The 18,698-nt window shown below is 39.3% G+C and overlaps 1 protein-coding gene across 5 annotated transcripts in view; it reads right to left on the bottom strand.

The window, feature by feature from the left end:
- TMTC1 (transmembrane O-mannosyltransferase targeting cadherins 1) overlaps nt 1-18,698 on the bottom strand; it is a 282,903-nt gene that overhangs the window by 112,938 nt on the left and 151,267 nt on the right. For all 5 annotated transcript variants that reach the window (XM_008954264.5, XM_008954265.6, XM_008954263.4 and 2 more), the window contains one exon: nt 16,693-16,882. In XM_008954264.5, the coding sequence (XP_008952512.2) occupies nt 16,693-16,882 (190 nt within the window). The remainder of the gene's footprint in view (nt 1-16,692; nt 16,883-18,698) is intronic.

Genomic DNA, 18,698 nt, shown 5'->3' with positions numbered 1-18,698 from the left:
CACCTGTAATCCCAGCACTTTGGGAGGCCGAAGCAGGTGGATCACCTGAGGTCAAGAGTTCAAGGCCTGACCAACATGGTGAAACTCCGTCTCTACTAAAAATACAAAAATTAGCCAGGCATGGTGGTGGGCGCCTGTAATCCCAGCTACTCAGGAGGCTGAGGCAGGAGAATCGCTTGAACCCGGGAGGCGGAGGTTGCAGTGAGCCGAGATCATGTCATTTGCACTCCAGCCTGGGCAACAAGAGCAAAACCTGGTCTCAAAAAAAAAAAAATACATTTTCTGCTGCTCAGCCCTTTGTAGAGATGAAGAATAGCTGATGGCCATTTTCTACACTAAAAATCACTATACATTTAGAGAACTTTGTTAAGCCATCTATCTGCATAGTGGTGGCTCCAGCTGAGATAAATCCTAAGCACAGGAAGGCTTCTTGGCATCGTTAAACCATATCAGTGTTTAAAGAGATAATATTCTCATGGGTGGGGTGGATGAAATGGAAATGGAGAAAACCAAGCTCTTCAAGGCACCCTGGGTCGTCTTATATCTTTATTCTCTATACTCTTAATATTGTTTGAACCAATGAGTGGTCAATTAAATCTCTAATGTTTTATCTTACTGTTTACCACTATGTTTTTCCTCTCCAAATGCACTGTCCTATACCTACATATTCCCTACATATTTCTTCTGCTTGTTTCAAAAAACTTTGTCAGTTTTTAAGATCATTTTCCATCTCCATCACACCACTGGGTATGTGACGGCTCACTCCAGTTAGTCATGCAATTAGTCATGCCTCTGCCTACAAGAGACACAAAGTACAACGAGCAGGCAGATGACGAAGGGAGCCATCAGACACCTCCACCCCAGTTTACGTGCTTTGTCAAAGCACTCTTGAAAATTTTCCCATCCTCATCAATGGTTCTCTTGGAAAAACCTGGTCATTGATTATTCATTCGTTCAACAGATATGCTTCATTGCCATCTAAAAAGATAGTCTCTTTGGGCACTGTACTTAATTAGAAGCAAACACTTAAAGAATTTAGCAATCAATCACTCCCATCTCTTTTGTATTTTCCAGGTACCAGTCTAGGCTCTTGGGAAAACATCAGTAAGCAAAACAGACGACAGAGAGAGAGAGAGAGAGAGAGAGAGAGAGATAAAAACCCTGCCTTTCCAGAGAGGAAAAGAGAGAAAGAGACCACAAGAAAGTGAGTCAGTGAGGCTGGTAAGGGGTATCTGTAATACACAGATTAAGGTGGACAAGAAATGGAGAGCAATTCTAAACACAATGGTAGGCTGCACTGAGAAGGTGGCAATCAAGCAAGACTTGGAGGAGATGAACAATACTTATTTCATAGTAGAAAATGAGTTCAGGAAGTAGCAAGGGAGATAATGGAGTGGGGGTTGGATGGGACCAGCACATGTAGAACCTGTCAGGCCATTATAAAGGTGATGACTATTGTTGTCAGAGAAATAAGGAGCCACCAGAAGATTATAAATACAAGAAGGGCATGATCTGACTTACATTTTAAAGTAATCACCCTGACCACTGTGTTGAGGAATAGACTGGACCTTGGCGCAAGGGTAGAAGCAGGGAGATCGGTTAGAAGGCTATGGCAATAATCCAAATGAGAGATGACGGTGGCTTGGACAGGGTAAAAGCAGTGAAGGTGGTGAGAAGCTGTCAGTGTCTAGATGCATTTTGAAAATATGGTTGACAGAATTTTCTTGATGGATGAGATATGAAATTTGAGACAGAGAAAGAGAAAAAAGGAAATCCCCCAAATTTTGGCTCAGGCAACTAGCAGAATGCACTGAGATGAAAAATGCTATTGAGGCAACACACTGAATGGGTAAAGTCAAAAGTTAAATTTCAGAATGTTGAATTTGATACTACAGTGTGGAGATGCATGTATATATGACACTTTCCTTCTTGAACAACCCTAGGTTCTACATATACTATTTCACTTATTTTTATTATATTACAGGTGAAAAATAAAATTTTTAATACTCACCAATGTTTCTGCTATGTAATAATGTAGACATATAAACATTAAAGCTCATATTACAAACTTGTTTTCTTTCTAATATTCTATGCTTCCTCCTTAGGCAATGTACATTTAAAAATAAGGAATTTTAGATTTTTTTTTTTTTTGATGGAGGGATGATTCTTCCCGGGGTTGTATTTATCACCCTTGCACTCCCTTTATAGGCTCCTTGGGCACTGCACTTACAGCTAATCACCTAAAGCATCTGACAATCAATCACTACAGTCTCCTCTGTGTTTCCAGTAGACTTTTTGTCTAGAGGGACTTGTTTTAGCTGCTTTTATCTCTGGGACTCCTAATTACATATTTCAGGGTTTTCTCAGAACAAGATGGAAAATGGTGTGCTCCTTTAAATAGAAATTTCAGGTTCTAGATGGAAATGGAAAGGACAGAATGGTTCTAGATGTTACAAAAATATCTTCTGACCTTTGTCACAGTTTAAAAACAATCAGAAGCATTGTCTGCTAAGTGTTAATGAGCTGTTTTTATGAAAATATGAATCATTATGAGAAATAACAAATGTAAAAATTAAGATTCCTTCTCAAAAGGTGGCACTTGCTCTGAGTAAAAGCAAATAATAACATAGACTATGAAATCTCACTGAGAATCACAAAGCATACAAATTAGGGGAAAAAAAACTAAAGCTGTTAGTGATGCCTGATAACTTCTTTTTTCATTATACAACTATCTAAGACTCACTAATAAACTCAGTGAGTCTTCCAACTGAAGGGTAAATAAAAGAGGGGTAGGTAAGTCATTTTCTTATTAAATAGTGTGACTTGTAAAAATGTAATTGCCCTGTGAAGGCAAAGAAAAAGACAAATGATTTAGCAACGTGTAAAACTTTTGCCAGGCCTAGATCAAAAGCCAAGCAGAGCACTCCAGGTACAACTGAATGGTATATTACACATGACATGAGGAAAGAGGATTTGTAAAAGTTTCAGCTCCAGAACAAGGAGAATAATCTTACAGGTGACATATTAATAATTGACAAAAAGGCAGGTGTTGGTAAGACTGCTCAAGGGCCACTGATTTTCGGGTAGCTGCTGAACAAAGGGTTGCATTTCTAGTGTCCACGTTGTTCCAACCCCTGACACTGAGGGGAATGGAGAAATCCTGCGATGGTAGCATGATGTTTTATGAACAGCAACAACAAAAATGATTTTTTTCTTAAATCCTGACTATTTTCACAAAATTTTCAAATACCACTAAAGCCATCCATAATCTTTCTAAAGTCTGGAGCTTTAGGTGATAGCTGCAATAGCCATTTGTAAATAAGTCACTAAATTTCCCATTCTTCCTTCCCCTTGATAAATGTTCAGTCTTAACAGAGTGATTTTATGTTATATTCTGCCCTTCTGTTACATTTGAACATACTACCTTCCCAAACTATGCTTCTGCACTTAAAACCTGCACTTAAAAGTGTGTTACTACTATTACCTCTTATGTCAAGAAGTTAAAGAAGCTCCCTGTCACTCAAGGTAAAGGATGAAGGGAGGTGGGGAGGAGAGCATTAACTTTTATAAGCAATAGTAATATCAAACATAGATTCTGGTCATGGAAGCATGCCTGGACTTTGAAATACATCGACTCAAGAAAAGGCAGTCAATTGGATTTATTTTAATAAAGGCTGATATTTCTACAAAACGGAGACAGGATCCCTCATTGTACTCCTGGGTTTAAGCTGTGAGAATTTCATGATGCTGGAACAACACGGGGCTCCTCATGTGTCGGCCTCCATACTGAGTGTTTCATGTGGCTTGCCCTGGTCCAACCACAGTTGGTGCAGGGAAGATCAGAGAGGGGCCCACACAGCTATGCAGTGGCAGAGTCTGGCCTCAGACTCAGCTCAGTGCTGATCACTCCCCTCCACAGCCTTCCCTCCTCCCAGCCTTGGGACTCTCAATCTGGAATCTGGGCAACACAACTCAACATGCATGCAGGAGCTACCCCCAACACAAAGGGGACTGGCTTCCACTTGAGGTTGGTGGTAAATTTAAAGTGAACTAAATTAATTATTGAATTTCATGTGAGACTAACAAATGAAATCGAATGACAATCATAAGTCTGATATAGTATGTATCACATATGGTAAAGCAATGACATAAAAGTATGTGGGAAGGTCAGTACAATGGATCTTTAAATATGTTCCATTTTAAAATGAGGTACAGATCCAACTTTTCTATTTTCTAACACTGCATCAAATGAAGTGGTGAGCTCATTTCCAAACTCTCATCAGAAAGATGATACGAAGGAAAATCTCAGCTTTGGAGCATGGCCTATGGGCCAAAGTTGACTAAAACTACTGAGCTGGAAAACTGTGACCCACATAGCAGAACATTATCAGCATAGGAAAAAGGTGGCAGGTGGAGAAGCCAGCTGAGAGCAGGAAGAAGAGGCTGCATCAACTGGGCTGGTCAAGTCTCAGACAGAACAGCATCTCATACAATGGCTACTCTCATGGCACTGGTGGTCGGGGTCAGAAGGACCGTGGCAAGGCATCATCAGGGTCCATCTATCGAATACTGCAGTGGTCTCCAGGCAGAACAAGCTGGATGGGTTGTAAATGGGCTAGAAAGATTGGATCTATAATAGCATGAAGAGGATTTTCATGAATTGAGGTTACAAAAAGAATAGAGAATGTGCTGTTTGCAGAGAATGGGAACTGAAAAGAGGAATGTAGGCCAGAGGAAAAAAGAAAAATCCGTGTTGGCATAGAGCCATTCACTATTAAATGCAACCTTCATTCCCCAAGTTCAATTTTATTTTACCATTCAGTATATTAAAACATGATGCTTATTTTACCAGGTTTATAACTGCTATTCTGGAATTTAGTGATCCTTGTGCCATAATACCATAACCTATTATTTGGCTGAGCTAAACGCAAAATAATTTCCAGAAATCAGCAAGTGTGTTCAGTTCAACCATATGGATCTATGGTAGTACAATGTTGTACCCCAGGGAATGAAAAATGTATGTGACAATGATGAAACTGAATAGTTGTGAAAGACTGCATGGGCAGCAAAACTCTAAATATTTACTACCTTGTTCTTTTTTAAAAAAATGTTTGCCATTTCTTGGTCTATCCTATCGTATTGTGTTTATTCCCATAAGCTTCTCCAAGTCCTTTTTGGAATGAGGTGAGGATGTCACTTTCCAATAGTGGCTTTCGTTTTGATCTTACTACCTTCTTGTTGAGATGTGTGGGAATTTTATTTAAAGAGAGCTCACAGGCTGACATTCTCTGTTTATCAGCTCTGTGTGGTGTTGTGGTGAGTAGGTTGATGGGGTCTGTGACATGGACCAGCATGGAGGTAAATCCAAAGCGAGGATGAGAACAGGCATGAAGGGAGGAGATCCCTGAGATGAGAAGGCCCTCCCTGAGTGAGGAGCTGCATTAGCCCTACCCCACCCCTACCCTCCATTTCCACCAAGTTGTTGCTGGTCGTCACCTCTACCAGTCAGGTTGCAGATTTTTCCCCACGTGGACATGAAAATTTGGCTTGTTTTCTGGGGCTCGGAGCCACAGCCTGTGATTTGTGTTGGTTGCTAAACTATCACCCTACTAAAGATTTAAAAAACAAATAAAAACCAAATCCCTCAAACCCATACCTATGAGGTGAAGGGAGGGGAGAGACAGGACTTCCACTGCCCAATGTTCATTCTCAAAAGACATCTCATGACTGAGGCTATTATTAAGAAAGTCAGGTATCAGTAGCCCACCTCTTTTCCTCTCATGTGTTTCTTTTACAAGTATGCTACAAGATTATAAAAGGTATAAAAATACCTTAAAATCTCAAGACACTCTGTGAGAATGTAATAAAGAACCAATACCAAATAAATTACTCTTAAATATAATTTAATGGTGTTTCCTCTGTAATGCAGGGAAACCACATTAGAGAACATGGGAAATTGGGAACTATAAAGAATAGGACTAACTAATGGTATTAACTGCTCTAAATAATCCAAATTAGACTGGCTACTTTCCTGATATATGTCACTTTTTATTGCAAGACAACAGTCTGACATAAAGTCTGTAAGAGCCATAAAGAAAAACTCAAGTGCATTTTCAGCCGTGGTTCTCCTGGGGCATACACACTCACTATTCATAGAAAAGAATGGAATATTCAGCATTTGTGGCTTAAATATCCTTTATCTCTAACTGTACATGCATTCCCACAGAGTGATTACCCTCATCACAAAGGGTCAGAGCACATTAGTTCACTTTAAAATTCATTGTTAAAAACAATTCGATCCAATAAGAAATTTCTAGATTGTTCTCTACATTATGTAATATAAATTCAAATGCCTTTCTAGAGAATGAATGGTGTGTGAGTAGAAGGAGGAGATGAAGGAGAGGCACAGAACGAGATAAATTCTACTCTTAAATTCTCAAAGATGCCAACTGAGCTCTTCCGTGATAAATAATAAACTACTCCATGAGGTCTTAAATTTCGTATGCCCTGAAAATAAGACAAACTAGAAACAATCTCTAAATTCATTGTGTGGTTATTTCTAGAGAAAGGAGCATTTAGATTCTGTATTCTGCCTCTCCCACTCAATTCTGGACAAGATCTTGTCAAAAGTAAAACATCTACTCTTTGAGTTGCTTACCCATAGAAACAGTTCAACTAGAGATGGAAGTGGCCTGGAATAGTCTGCAATGTGTAATGGTGTCTAACTTAACTTACTTCTAAAAAAGAAAGAATTTGTTTTTGTTTTGCATAGTTATAAAAATGTAGAGGAACAGATATTCAACGGAGGCCTATGAAGAGCAGGCTGTGGGGATTGGTTTTGACAGATGACACACCTACTGTTTTACATGACTTAATTTGTCTTACATGCCTTAATTTGTAGTTTTATAAAGTTAATTACTGACATGTTAATAAAATGCAAATAAGTAAAATACAAATGTATTAGGAAAGAGTATGCTCCCACCTCCACCTATCTGGTGTCCTGGTTGATGATGAAATAGGAAGCAAGAAGAAGGTTTTTGGTAAATTGGAGAAGAAACAAAGATTATAAGCATATATCTTGCCCAAAATGATGCAACAAAACTGGTTAATATTAGTAAAAGAGGCCAGGAGCTGTGGCTCATGCCTGTAATCCCAACACTTTGGGAGGCCGAGGCGAGTGGATCACAAGGTCAGGAGTTTGAGACAAGCCTGGCCAACTTGGCGAAACCCTGTCTCTACTGAAAATACAAAAATTAGCCAGGCGCAATGGCGGTCACCTGTAATTCCATCTACTCGGGAGGCTGAGGCAGGAGAATCGCTTGAACCCGGGAGACGGAGGTTGCAGTGAGCCAAGATTGTGCCACTGCACTCTAGCCTGGACGACAGAGCAAGACTCCGGCTCAAAAATAAATAAATAAATAAATTAAATTAAATTAAAATAAAATAAAAGCAAGATATGCATGTCTTACAAATCTCTAGTGACTCTAAGGCTGTCCTTTTCCTTCAGTCCCCACCTCCTGCACTCCATGGACACACACAGAAGCAGCTAAAGAACCTGGATTCTCTGTCTTTTTTTTGTTTTTGTTTTTGTTTCTCTGTTGCCCTGGCTGGAGCGCAGTGGCACAATCTCGGCTCACTGCAACTTCTACCTCCCAGGTTCAAGTGATTCTCCTGCCTCAGCCTCCTGAGTAGCTGGGATTACGTGCACCCACCATCACGCCCAGCTACTTTTTATATTTTTAGTAAAGACAGGGTTTCACCATGTTGGCCAGGCTGGCTTCAAACTCCTGACCTCAAGTGATCCACCCTCCTTGGCCTCCCAAAGTGCTGGGATTACAGGCGTGAGCCACTGCACCCAGCAAGGACCTGAATTCCTTTCTCTAGTCTTATTTCCTCCACTGGCTTGGGCCCACCAAGAAGAAAACTAAACAAAACAGAGCCAGAGGCCAGGTGGAAGAAGTATGGCAAGGGAAAGGAAAGTAGGCGAAGGCTTAAAAAGATAGAGGTTTGATACTGTGTGTGCGCATGGTATCACACACAGTATCGCACACACTCGCTCCTTAATCACACTGATGTCAACTCATATGGCTGTACCCAGCCCACTTGGCTCCAGCCATCTCAGCCTCCTTACTGTCTGTGATGGGTCTAGTACTTTCCTGCCTCAGGGACTTGGCACTGGCTTTCCCTGCTCTTGGAATGCTCTTCCCCAAACAGCCACATGGCTCACCCTTGCACTTCCTTCATGTCTCTGCTCTAATGTCACCTTATCTGTGAGGCCAGCCCTGACCTCTTCGCATCACCTAATATTTGACAAATCAAGACATATTTTAAGTGTTTAAGTGTAAGCTCCATGCAGGTGGGACTTTCATTTTGTTCACTTTGCTAATCACAGCAACCAAAAGGCACTCAATCAATATTAAGACAAGGACAGAGGAAAAAGTAGTGAAGCTACAAAGAATATATTCTCCTTTCAATATAAGCCAAGGTTGTTTTCTATGATTGAGAATCAATCAAAGGTGAAAATGAAAGATCTTTCCATGAATCTCTGGACTCACTGCATACACTTGTTTATTCAGTATTTTTTTCTTGGTAATATATAGCTTCACTATCTCAAAATTTATGGATATAATCAGGGATTATAAAATAATTTCAGCTCGATACTTGCTGATTCAGTACACAACTCATTTGGAAATATTCCAGGCGGACCGACCTGTGCTTATTCTGCTGACATTATTATAAACATTTCATCTATTGTTTCTTTTTAACACAGAACAATGTCCATAAAGCATGACCTCTATGTTCATAAAAGTTTAATCCTCCTGTTTACTGCCTCAGAGTCAAAGCCCTTACCATCATGTCCTTAGAAGTTCATCATCACACACACACAAAACAGGATTATTCCCACTTCGAGAGGTTACTAACTAGCAGGAGAACCTGACTCTAAGGCCTGATTCCTATCTCCCTTCTGGTGTGTAAGCAGATCAAGAAAAGTGAAACCAGGCCACAAAAACATGAGCAAAGCTCTGTCTCCAACCTCTGAAAGAAGAAAATGTGGAGAGTGTAAGTGGCCAAGAATTGCCAGAGGCTCTAGTTAAACGGTTGCAAAGAATGTTCAAGATGAAAGTCACTACAGAAGAGCTCAATCTTAACTATCCCCACAGCTGGAATGTTCTGCTAATTTTTTAGGATGCATTAAAGTGATTTTGAAACAAACTCCCTGAAAGAAAAGGATTAACAGCCTTTCACAGAGGAAGTTTCCATTCATTCATCATGTTATCAAAGACACTCTGGGGAGGGCCAAGACTTGCCTGTGTGCAGGGTCTACTGCCATCATGAGAGCTTATGTTTAACACACTTGACCGAGATGACAGCCTGTGGGGAATCGCCAGTCCCCTTAATTAGCTGGGAGAAAGTCAAGAAAAACCCTTTCTGACATACCCATTCAGGCTCCACTATATGTGCTCCTGCAGATCAGTTACAATAGAGCAGGCACGCCAATCCATGAGCTAAGGTCAGCTAATAATAAAACAAACCTCATATTCACCCCTAAATATTTCATGCGGCTGTTGAGCACGGTGCTTTTCAAGCCTTTAGATATATGTCTTACAACAAAAGATTCTCTAGACTAAAATCTAATTGAACAGAATTGCTAACTTTTGCAGTTTTATTCATTTAGATAATAAATAAATAAAATTTAGGTAATAAATATTGAGTGGGGCAAGTTCTTAGTGATAGAAGTATGGCAGTGAACAAGACAGCAAAAAATATTTGTCCCCATGGGGCTCATGCTCTGGTTGGCAGAAATAGGCATTAAGTAAAATAACCAAACTATATAGTATTTTAGAACTTGAAGTTTAAGTGAAGGGAGTTAAAAAGTAAAAGGGAGATAAAGAAAGGAGTAGAGAGTATATGACTACATTTTAAATAGGATGGTTAAAGTAGACCTTACTAACAAGGTGAAATTTGAGCTCAAGTTTATGTAACTAATTGGCATGCCAGAGTTTCTTGAGGATGGTTATTTACATGATCCTTGCTTTATAAAATTCATTTACAAAAAGATGTATCAGATGGTTACTTTAAAATAAGGTGTTTGGGGGAAAGAATACCCTCTTCAAAAAACGATGCAGAGAAAACTGGATAAGCACATGCAAAAGAATGAAGTTGGATCCCTACTTCACTGCACACCCAAAGATTAACTCAAAATGAATCAATGACCTAAATATAAGAGCTAAAACCACAAAACTCTTAGAAGAAAACAGTCATAAATCTTCATGACCTTGGATTTGGCCATGCAGTTTTAGATTTGACAATAAGAGCATGATAGAAAAAGAAAAGCATAGCTAAATTGGACTTCACAAAAATTAAAAACTTTTGGTCAGGCATGGTGGCTCATGCCTGTAATCCCAGCACTTTGGGAGGCCATGGCAGGTGGATCACTTGAGGTCTGGAGTTCGAGACCAGCCTGGCCAACATAGTGAAACCCCGTCTCTACTAAAAATACAAAAAATTAGATGGGCGTGGTGGTGGGTGCCTGTAATCCCAGCTACTCAGGAGGCTGAGGCAGGAGAATTGCTTGAGCCCGGGAGGCGGAGTTGCAGTGAGCCAAGATTGCACCATTGCACTCCAGCCTAGGTAACAAGAGCGAAACTCCATCTCAAAAAAAAAAAAAAAAAAAAAAATTAAAAACTTTTGTGCATCAAAGGACATTATCAGGAATGTAAAAGGCCAACCTACGGAATGAGAGACAGTATTTGCAAATCAAATATCTTTTAGGGGTTTAATATCCTGAATATATAAATAATTCTTTACAACTCAACAACAAAAAAGACAATCCAATTAAAAAATGGGCAAAGACCTAAATAGACATTTCTCCAGAGAAGACATAAGGATGGCCAATAAACACATGAAAGGATGCTCAACTTCATTGATCATTAAGGAAATGCAAATCACAACCACAATAAGTCACCTCTTCAGACTCAGTAGGATAGCTTTAATTAAAATAACAAAAGATAAATAACAAGTGTTGGTTGGGATGTAGAGAAATAGGAGCTCTTGTACATTGCTGGAGGGAATGCAACATGGTACAGCCACTACGGAAGTTTGTCAGTGCTTCAAAAAGTTGAAAATTTAATTACTTTATGACTCAGCAATCCACTCCTAGTTATATGCTATAGAGAAATGAAAACATATATCCACAAAGAAACTTGTACACAAATATGTACAGTAGCGTTATTTTTAGTAGTCCAAAAAAAAAAAACCATTGAAAGTAGGAAAACATTGAATGTCCATCTATGAATAAATGGATAAGCAAACTGTGGTATATGCTAAAGGTATTAAAATATTCTGGCATATTTACTTAAATTACTTGAATACAAGTTCATAACATTTGAAAAACAGCAGGTGCAAAAAGATCACTTTGACCTTCTTGTTATTTCTTAAAACAGAAAATGCAATTCCCATGTGAAAGATGCCCTCCCCATACCAAAAAGATGCAGCTTCCTTATCCTCAAGGATGAGAAATATAACCAGAGAGAATCATGTACAGACCTTGTTAAAGTAACTCTTATCTTCTAAGCTTCCCCACATAATTTAGTTGTACCTTCACTATTTACTATTCTTTGTCCAATCCAGCTTATAAATAATGGACTTCAACTGCTTCTTTGACTCTTTAATTCTTTATGAGGGCATCTGTGACATGTAAAACTTGTATTACATAAATGTGCATGTTTTCTCCTATTTATCTTATCTCAACTTAATTAGTGAACACAAGCGTGACCCTAAGTGGATGGTGGTGGAGTTTTTCTGCCCCTACATTACATACAATGAAATATTATTCAGCCGTGAAAAGGAACAACGTGGTACAACTTCAGTGAACATCAAGAATATGGTGTTAAGTGAAAGAAGCCAGACATACAAGATTACATGTTTTATTACTCCTGTAAACAAAAAATAAAACTCTAAGGCCTCCAGCCATCTGAATGGACCCCTCCTCTTGCTCGAGGGCTTTCCAGAGTTACCTGAAAATCTAGTTCAGGCCATGATGAAAGAGCAGGTTGGACATACCTCATTATACCCCACCAGCATTAACATCAACACAGACTTTATAAGAAACATTTACAATCTATTCTCTCTAAAGCCTACTACTTGGAGGCTTCATTTGCATGGTAAAACCAAGGTCTCTTCAACCCTTTATTGTAACCCAGGCATTCCTTTATTTTTTTTTTTTTTATTTTTTGAGACAGACTTCGCTCTGTCACCCAGGCTGGAGTGCAGTGGTGCGATCTCGGCTCATTGCAACCTCCACCTCCTGGGTTCAAGAGATTCTTCCACCTCAGCCTGCCAAGTAGCTAGAAGTACAGGCGCACACCACTATGCCCAGCTAATTTTTGTATTTTTAGTAGAGATGGGGTTTCACCATGTTGGCCAGGCTGGTCTTGAACTCCTGGCCTCAAGTGATCTGCCTGCCTTGGCCTCCCAAAGTGCTGGGGTTACAGGCATCAGAGACTGCGCCCGGCCTCAGGCATTCCTTTCTATTGATAATAACTCTTTCAACAAATTGCCAATCAGAAAATTTTTAAAGCTACCTATGATGGGCCGGGCACGGTGGCTCACACCTGTAATCCCAGCACCGTGGGAGGCCGAGGCGGGTGGATCACGAGGTCAGGAGATCGAGACCATCCTGGCTAACACAGTGAAACCCCGTCTCTACTAAAAAAATACAAAAAAATAGCCGGGCGTGGTGGCGGGCGCCTGTAGTCCCTGCTACACGGGAGGCTGAGGCAAGAGAATGGCGTGAACCCGGGAGGTGGAGTTTGCAGTTAGTGGAGATGCGCCAATGCACTCCAGCCTGGGCAACAGAGAGAGACTCCGTCTCAAAAAAAGAAAAGAAATAAAAAAGCTACCTATGACCTGGAAGTGCCTCCACCCTTCAAGTTGTTCTGCCTTCCCATATCGAGCCAATGTATGTTTTACATGTATGATTGATGTCTCATGTCTCCCTAAAATGTAGAAAAGCAAGCTGTACCCCTACCACATAGGGCACTTGTATTCAGGACCTCCTGAGGCTGTGTCACAGGTGTGTCCTTCACCTTGGCAAAATAAACTTTCTAAATTGGCTGAGGCCAGTCTCAGACATTTTGGGCTCACACTCCTTTTATATTCTATACCCAGAATAGGCAAATTCATAGAGACAGAAAGCACATTAAAGGTTATCAGGGGATGGAGGAGGGGAAAGCTGAGAGTGATTACTTAATAAGTATGGGGGTATTTTATGGGGTAATGAAAAAGCTTTGAAACTAGAAAGTGCTGGCAGTTGTATAACACTGTAAATACACTAAGTACCACTAAATTGTACTCTTTAAAATAGTTAATTGTATGTTATATAACTTTCACCTCAATTTTAAAAAGATGTTTTAATCATTCAAATTTTTTTCATTCAATTTTCAGGATTGGCCTTATGTTTTGTGTTTAAATTTCAGTTCTGTATTCATTCCAGCCTTTTACCTATTTGCAATATTTAATCGTTTTTTATACTTTATTGAGGTAAAGTTCCCATACAACAAATTCACCCATTTTAAGTTATATATTTTGGTGAGTTTCACTACCACAATCATATTTTTAAAAGCATAACATGTTATTTCAATTATAGTCAACCTCCAACCCCACATGTTTTCTGTCATTATAATTATGCCTTTTTTAGAGTTTCACATGAATGGAATCATATAGGGTATTTAGTTTGTTTTTATGCTGCTATGAAGAAATACCCAAGACTAGGTAATTTATAAAGAAAACAGGTTTAATTGACTCACAGTTCTGCATGGCTGGGGAGGCTTCAGGAAACTTACAATCATAGTGGAAGGTAAAGAGGAAGCAGGGACCTTGGGCAGCAGGAGACAGAATGAGTGCTGAGCAAAGGGAGAAAAACCCCATATAAAACCATCAGATCTCGTGAGAACTCTCTCACTATCACAAGAACAGCATGTGGGTAACTGCCCCCATGAGTCAATTACCTCTCACGGGGTCCCTCCTATGACATGTGGGGATTATGGGAACTACAATTCAATTTGGGTGGGGACACAGCCAAACCATGTCATATAGCATACAGTCTTACATGTCTGGCTTCTTTCACTTAGCACCATGTTCATCCATGTCTGTCCACATTGTTTTATGTATTCATAGTTTGTTCCCTAAAATTTCTGAATAATTGATGACACTGAGTTTGTCCATTTGCATGTTAGGTCATTAGATTTTTCCCACTTTGTCTGCTATTATAAATAAAGCTGTATGAATATTCACAGACAAGATATTCATATGGGCAAGTTTTCATTTCTTTTCAGTAGGTGGAGATAGGTAGAGCTGTTTAATTTTATGTTTAACTTTTTAAGAAACTTCCAAATTTTTCCAAAATGTCTGAATCATTTTTTATTCCCATCAGTAATGTATAAGGATTCCAGTTGCTCCACAGTGGCCAACGCTCAGTGTTGGGAATCTTTTTAATGATAGTCATTATAGTGAGAGTATAATGGTATCTCTTTGTGGATTTAATTTGAAGTTCTCTAATGACTAATGATGCTGAGCATCTTTTCATGTATTTATTAATTAAAAACTTTGCATATCTTCTTCTGTGCAGGGTCTACTTGAATCTTTTCTCCATTTTAGTTTTTGCCTTCTTAATATTGAGTTTTAAGAGCACTTTTAATATTCAGATACAAGGCCTTTGTAGATTTATGTTTTACAAATATTTTCTCCCAATTTGTGGCTTGCCTCTTCATTTAATTCACATTATCTTTTGACGAAAAGAATATTTAATTTTGATGATGTCCAATTTATCAACTTTTTCTTTTACAGTTTTCACATTGTGTTCTAAGAAATATTTGCTTAAGTCAAATTCACAAAGATTTTCTCCTTTTCTTTTAGAAATTTTGGTGTAATTTACTTTTATTTTTAGGACTATGATCCACTTGGAATTAATTTCTGTATACTGTATAAGGTAAGGGTTAAGATTCATATTTTTTCCTTACAGATATTCAGTTACATTTTTAAAAGACCATCCTTTCTCCATTGAATTACTTTGACAACTATGTCAAAAAGCAGTTGATCCCATTAGTGTGGATTTAGCCCTGAATTCTCAATTCTATTCCATTTCCTATTGACACTTTTTAAAAAACTGAGTTTGATCACACACTCCTGTTTCTTCGTATATCTAGTTGGTTAAACTGGGTGTTGCATGCCACACATTGTAGGGACCCTGGATTCTATTTTGTTCTTCTGAAATTGTTGATTTTCCTGTTTGAATACATTTGATGAGCTTCCATAGACTCAAACTGGAAAATCTGTTTCTCTGCAGAATGCTGAAATTATTACTCAGTTCTTTTTTCTTTTGCCTGGATTTCTGGGGATTTCTCTTGTGCCAACATGGCTTTGTGATCAGCCAATGATTTGGGCAGAGGTTATACATGGATAACTCAAGCCAGTGAATTTTCCAATCTCTGCTGCTCAACTCGTGCACGCATTGAAGAATGGATTCAAACTTGCAGCAAGTAAGTCTCCCAGGGCTTTTAATTTTGCTTGTGCATATGTCATTTAACAGCCATGAATGCATGGAGAGTATATTACCTCTGCCCTTTCATATTTCTCTTGCTTCCAAAACTTTCCCCTTAAATTTTTGCTGCTCTGTTTCTTTCCCAAACCAAATTTTTCCAAAATTGTAAAACTTTCCAAAGTTTACCAGCCAATTCCAACCAGCAAACTTATTAATTTTTACTGCTAGATCTGACAGGATGGAAAGACCTTCAGGTAAAAGCATCTTATCCAATGCAGTAGCAGTTTTTCATAAGCAAACATTTTCAAGTTCTTTGCTGAAATGATTTGTCTGTGTCACTACCCAAATCTCGTCTTGAATGGTAGTTCCCATAATCCCCATGTGTTGTGGGGATCAGGTGGAGATAATTAAATCATGGGGGCAGTTTCCCCCATTCTGCTCTTGTGATAGTGAGTTAGTTCTCACTAGATATAATGGTTTTATAAGGGGCTTTCCCCTTCACTGGGCACTCATTATTCTCTTTCCTGCCACCTTGTGAAGAAGGACATGTTTGCTTCCCCTTCTGCCCTGATTGTAAGTTTCCTAAGGCCTCCCCAGCCCTGCATACCTGTGAGCTCACTAAACCTCTTTCATTTATAAATTATCCAGTCTCAGGTATGTCCTTATAGCAGCATGATAATGAACTAGTATATTTGCCTTTGGTCTTTGGTCATTTTTGAAATAGCTGTTTTTAGTAATTTTGTACAGTTTTATACTTTTTGGGGAAGTAGTGGGAGAAATCATCCAACTACCCCTGGCAGTCACTCATGAAAGTAGAGTCTTAACCATATTTTAAGCATTTATAAATAGGTTATTTACCACAATTTCATTTATCATTATATTAAGTCAAATAAATTACTTTGAAAATCAGCCAACCACAGCAGTAACCTCTCATTTACAAACATTAAGCTTCAGATTCAATACAGGGTTAGCAGAAACAGTCAAAAAATCTATAAGGTGGCCATGGTATGTTATTACCCACTACAAAAAATTTACATACACAAGGAGAGGAGATTCAATTTACACCCAGACCATCCGCACAAAAAAGAACATTATAGGCATAGAATATCTGTCTTCAAATGCAGAGTTCATTCTACTTTTGAGAAAATTACCTTAAAGGCTGCTAAGCAGTGCAGGCTCAATAAGGCCATCACAACCGCCAGAAAGATGGTGGCTAAGTTCCGCGTGTCCCATATGGTCTCTACCAGAGGAATACTGCCGACCTGCCAGTCATAGCACAGGGTCACGGGTGCAAGCAGAAGCCACACGTTGAAGGCCAAGAGGTAGGAATAGGTGAGGAATCTATAAAGAGAAGAAGAATCACTGAAACACTGCTCAAGAACAATGACATTCTGTAAGCATTCAGTCACCATATTTTTATTAAATAGCATTTCTACCCAGTCAATGTTATCTTGGAGGAGAAGACAAGGGAAGATGGAAAGCCATTCACTCATTTATTCATTAAATTGATAGACTTGGGATATATCTGATAGGTTCTAGCCACTCTGAGGTGCTGACCTTTTAATGGTGAACAAATACAGATACAGTTTCCATGACATATATTTTAAAATTATCATACAAATAAACATATTACAACCGGAAATGAATGCTAGGAAGGAAAAGAGACATTTGAACTGTCCCTTCTTAAAAGTGCCCAGAATTCTGCAGTAGATTTGAAAATATTTCATCATTTTTATATTACACTGATCTATATTGAGTTATTTCAAAAAATCAAAATATTTGTGGTATGGAGATAATATGTGGTAGGAAGGAAACTGCAGGTGTCCTTGCTGTCAAGGACAGCCAGGTAGACACAGGGACAATGGATGGAAGAGGTGTTATGCCTGTTTCCTGGCTGCCACTAGGCACTAAGGTAAAGTGGAAGGCATTCTAGTTGTTCCCCTCACTTTGGGGGTAGAGAAAATGGAATTTATTTAAATTCATTCAGTCAACACACTTATTAAGCAGTGTTCTAGACCCTTGAGAACTGCACATAACAACTTTGTCCAAATCTCTGCATTAGGAGACAATCAAACTCTAGCATAGCCTCAGCATAAGGCTGTGTCCCTGGGATGACCCCAGCCCCTCATTAAAATGCTTACCTGAAAAATGCTGTCAGGAGAATTTATTCTTTGCTCTAGTCAACACGTTACAACAGGCCCCCAACCTCCTTTTTTTTTAAACAGCATTTACAAAAATGTGCTTATGACTGTGAATACTTAATTCTTACAACACAGAAGCATCTCCCTCAAGGACCCGAGAGCCATTCCTATGGAATGTAATCATCAGGAAGGACAGAGCCTCTGCCTCCCAATCTCTGGAAGCACAGAACTTTAACTTTGAGAACTGTCAGCCAGTGGGCACAGTCGGCCTAATTGCATCTACAGGGACCAATGCTCTGTAAGTCTTCACCTCTCTGACACTACTGAGCACCCCCACTCCACTCACTCCCTCACCCTCCCTTTGAAAGGCCCAGTCACCTCTGCACAAATCAGAATGAAGCTCTGCTCCTTCCCCTACTGTCAGTAGTGATGGGGTAAAATCTGTGTTCACTGCTTCAGCTCATATCTGACTGTGTTTGTCAACTGATTTGGGATCAAACAGAAGAATTAGATGAATTCATTGTCCTCAAGGAATGTATAATCCAATAGTGAAAATAGGACATACTAAATTAAAAAGGCAGAAGGAAACAGATGAACACCGTAAGAGTACAGAGTGTGAAGAAAGTTTCTCCCTCATTTGTCAGGTTCTTTTAGAGGGAATCTTGGATTGGCAAAGACATTAGATGAGATAATTTCCAAGTTACTTTCCAGTGTGAAGCGTCAGTTCACCCCGAATTCCTGTCAACAAATAGCTGCTGGTTTAGAACACCTTCTCAGTTCTCTCCTCCCCTCCTCTGTTACTCTTTGAAGGTCAGTGGTAGAAAGGAAAATCATCCACAGCCATCAGGCTGCAGGGCAGGAGGGAGATTATTTACTGCTCAGACTCTCAAACCCCAACAAAGACATGGGTTGAAAGAGGCATGGCTATTTAAACGATGTTCAACTCTTTCCCCTCTGTTGTAATTTTTAACTAAAAGGTAATATACAAATAGAGTAGTATATACTGAAAGTTTGAT

This window comes from Pan paniscus, chromosome 10 (assembly GCF_029289425.2).
Source record: "Pan paniscus chromosome 10, NHGRI_mPanPan1-v2.0_pri, whole genome shotgun sequence".
In the NCBI taxonomy this organism is placed as follows: domain Eukaryota; kingdom Metazoa; phylum Chordata; class Mammalia; order Primates; family Hominidae; genus Pan; species Pan paniscus.
This window is presented reverse-complemented; position numbering and strand designations above follow the sequence as displayed.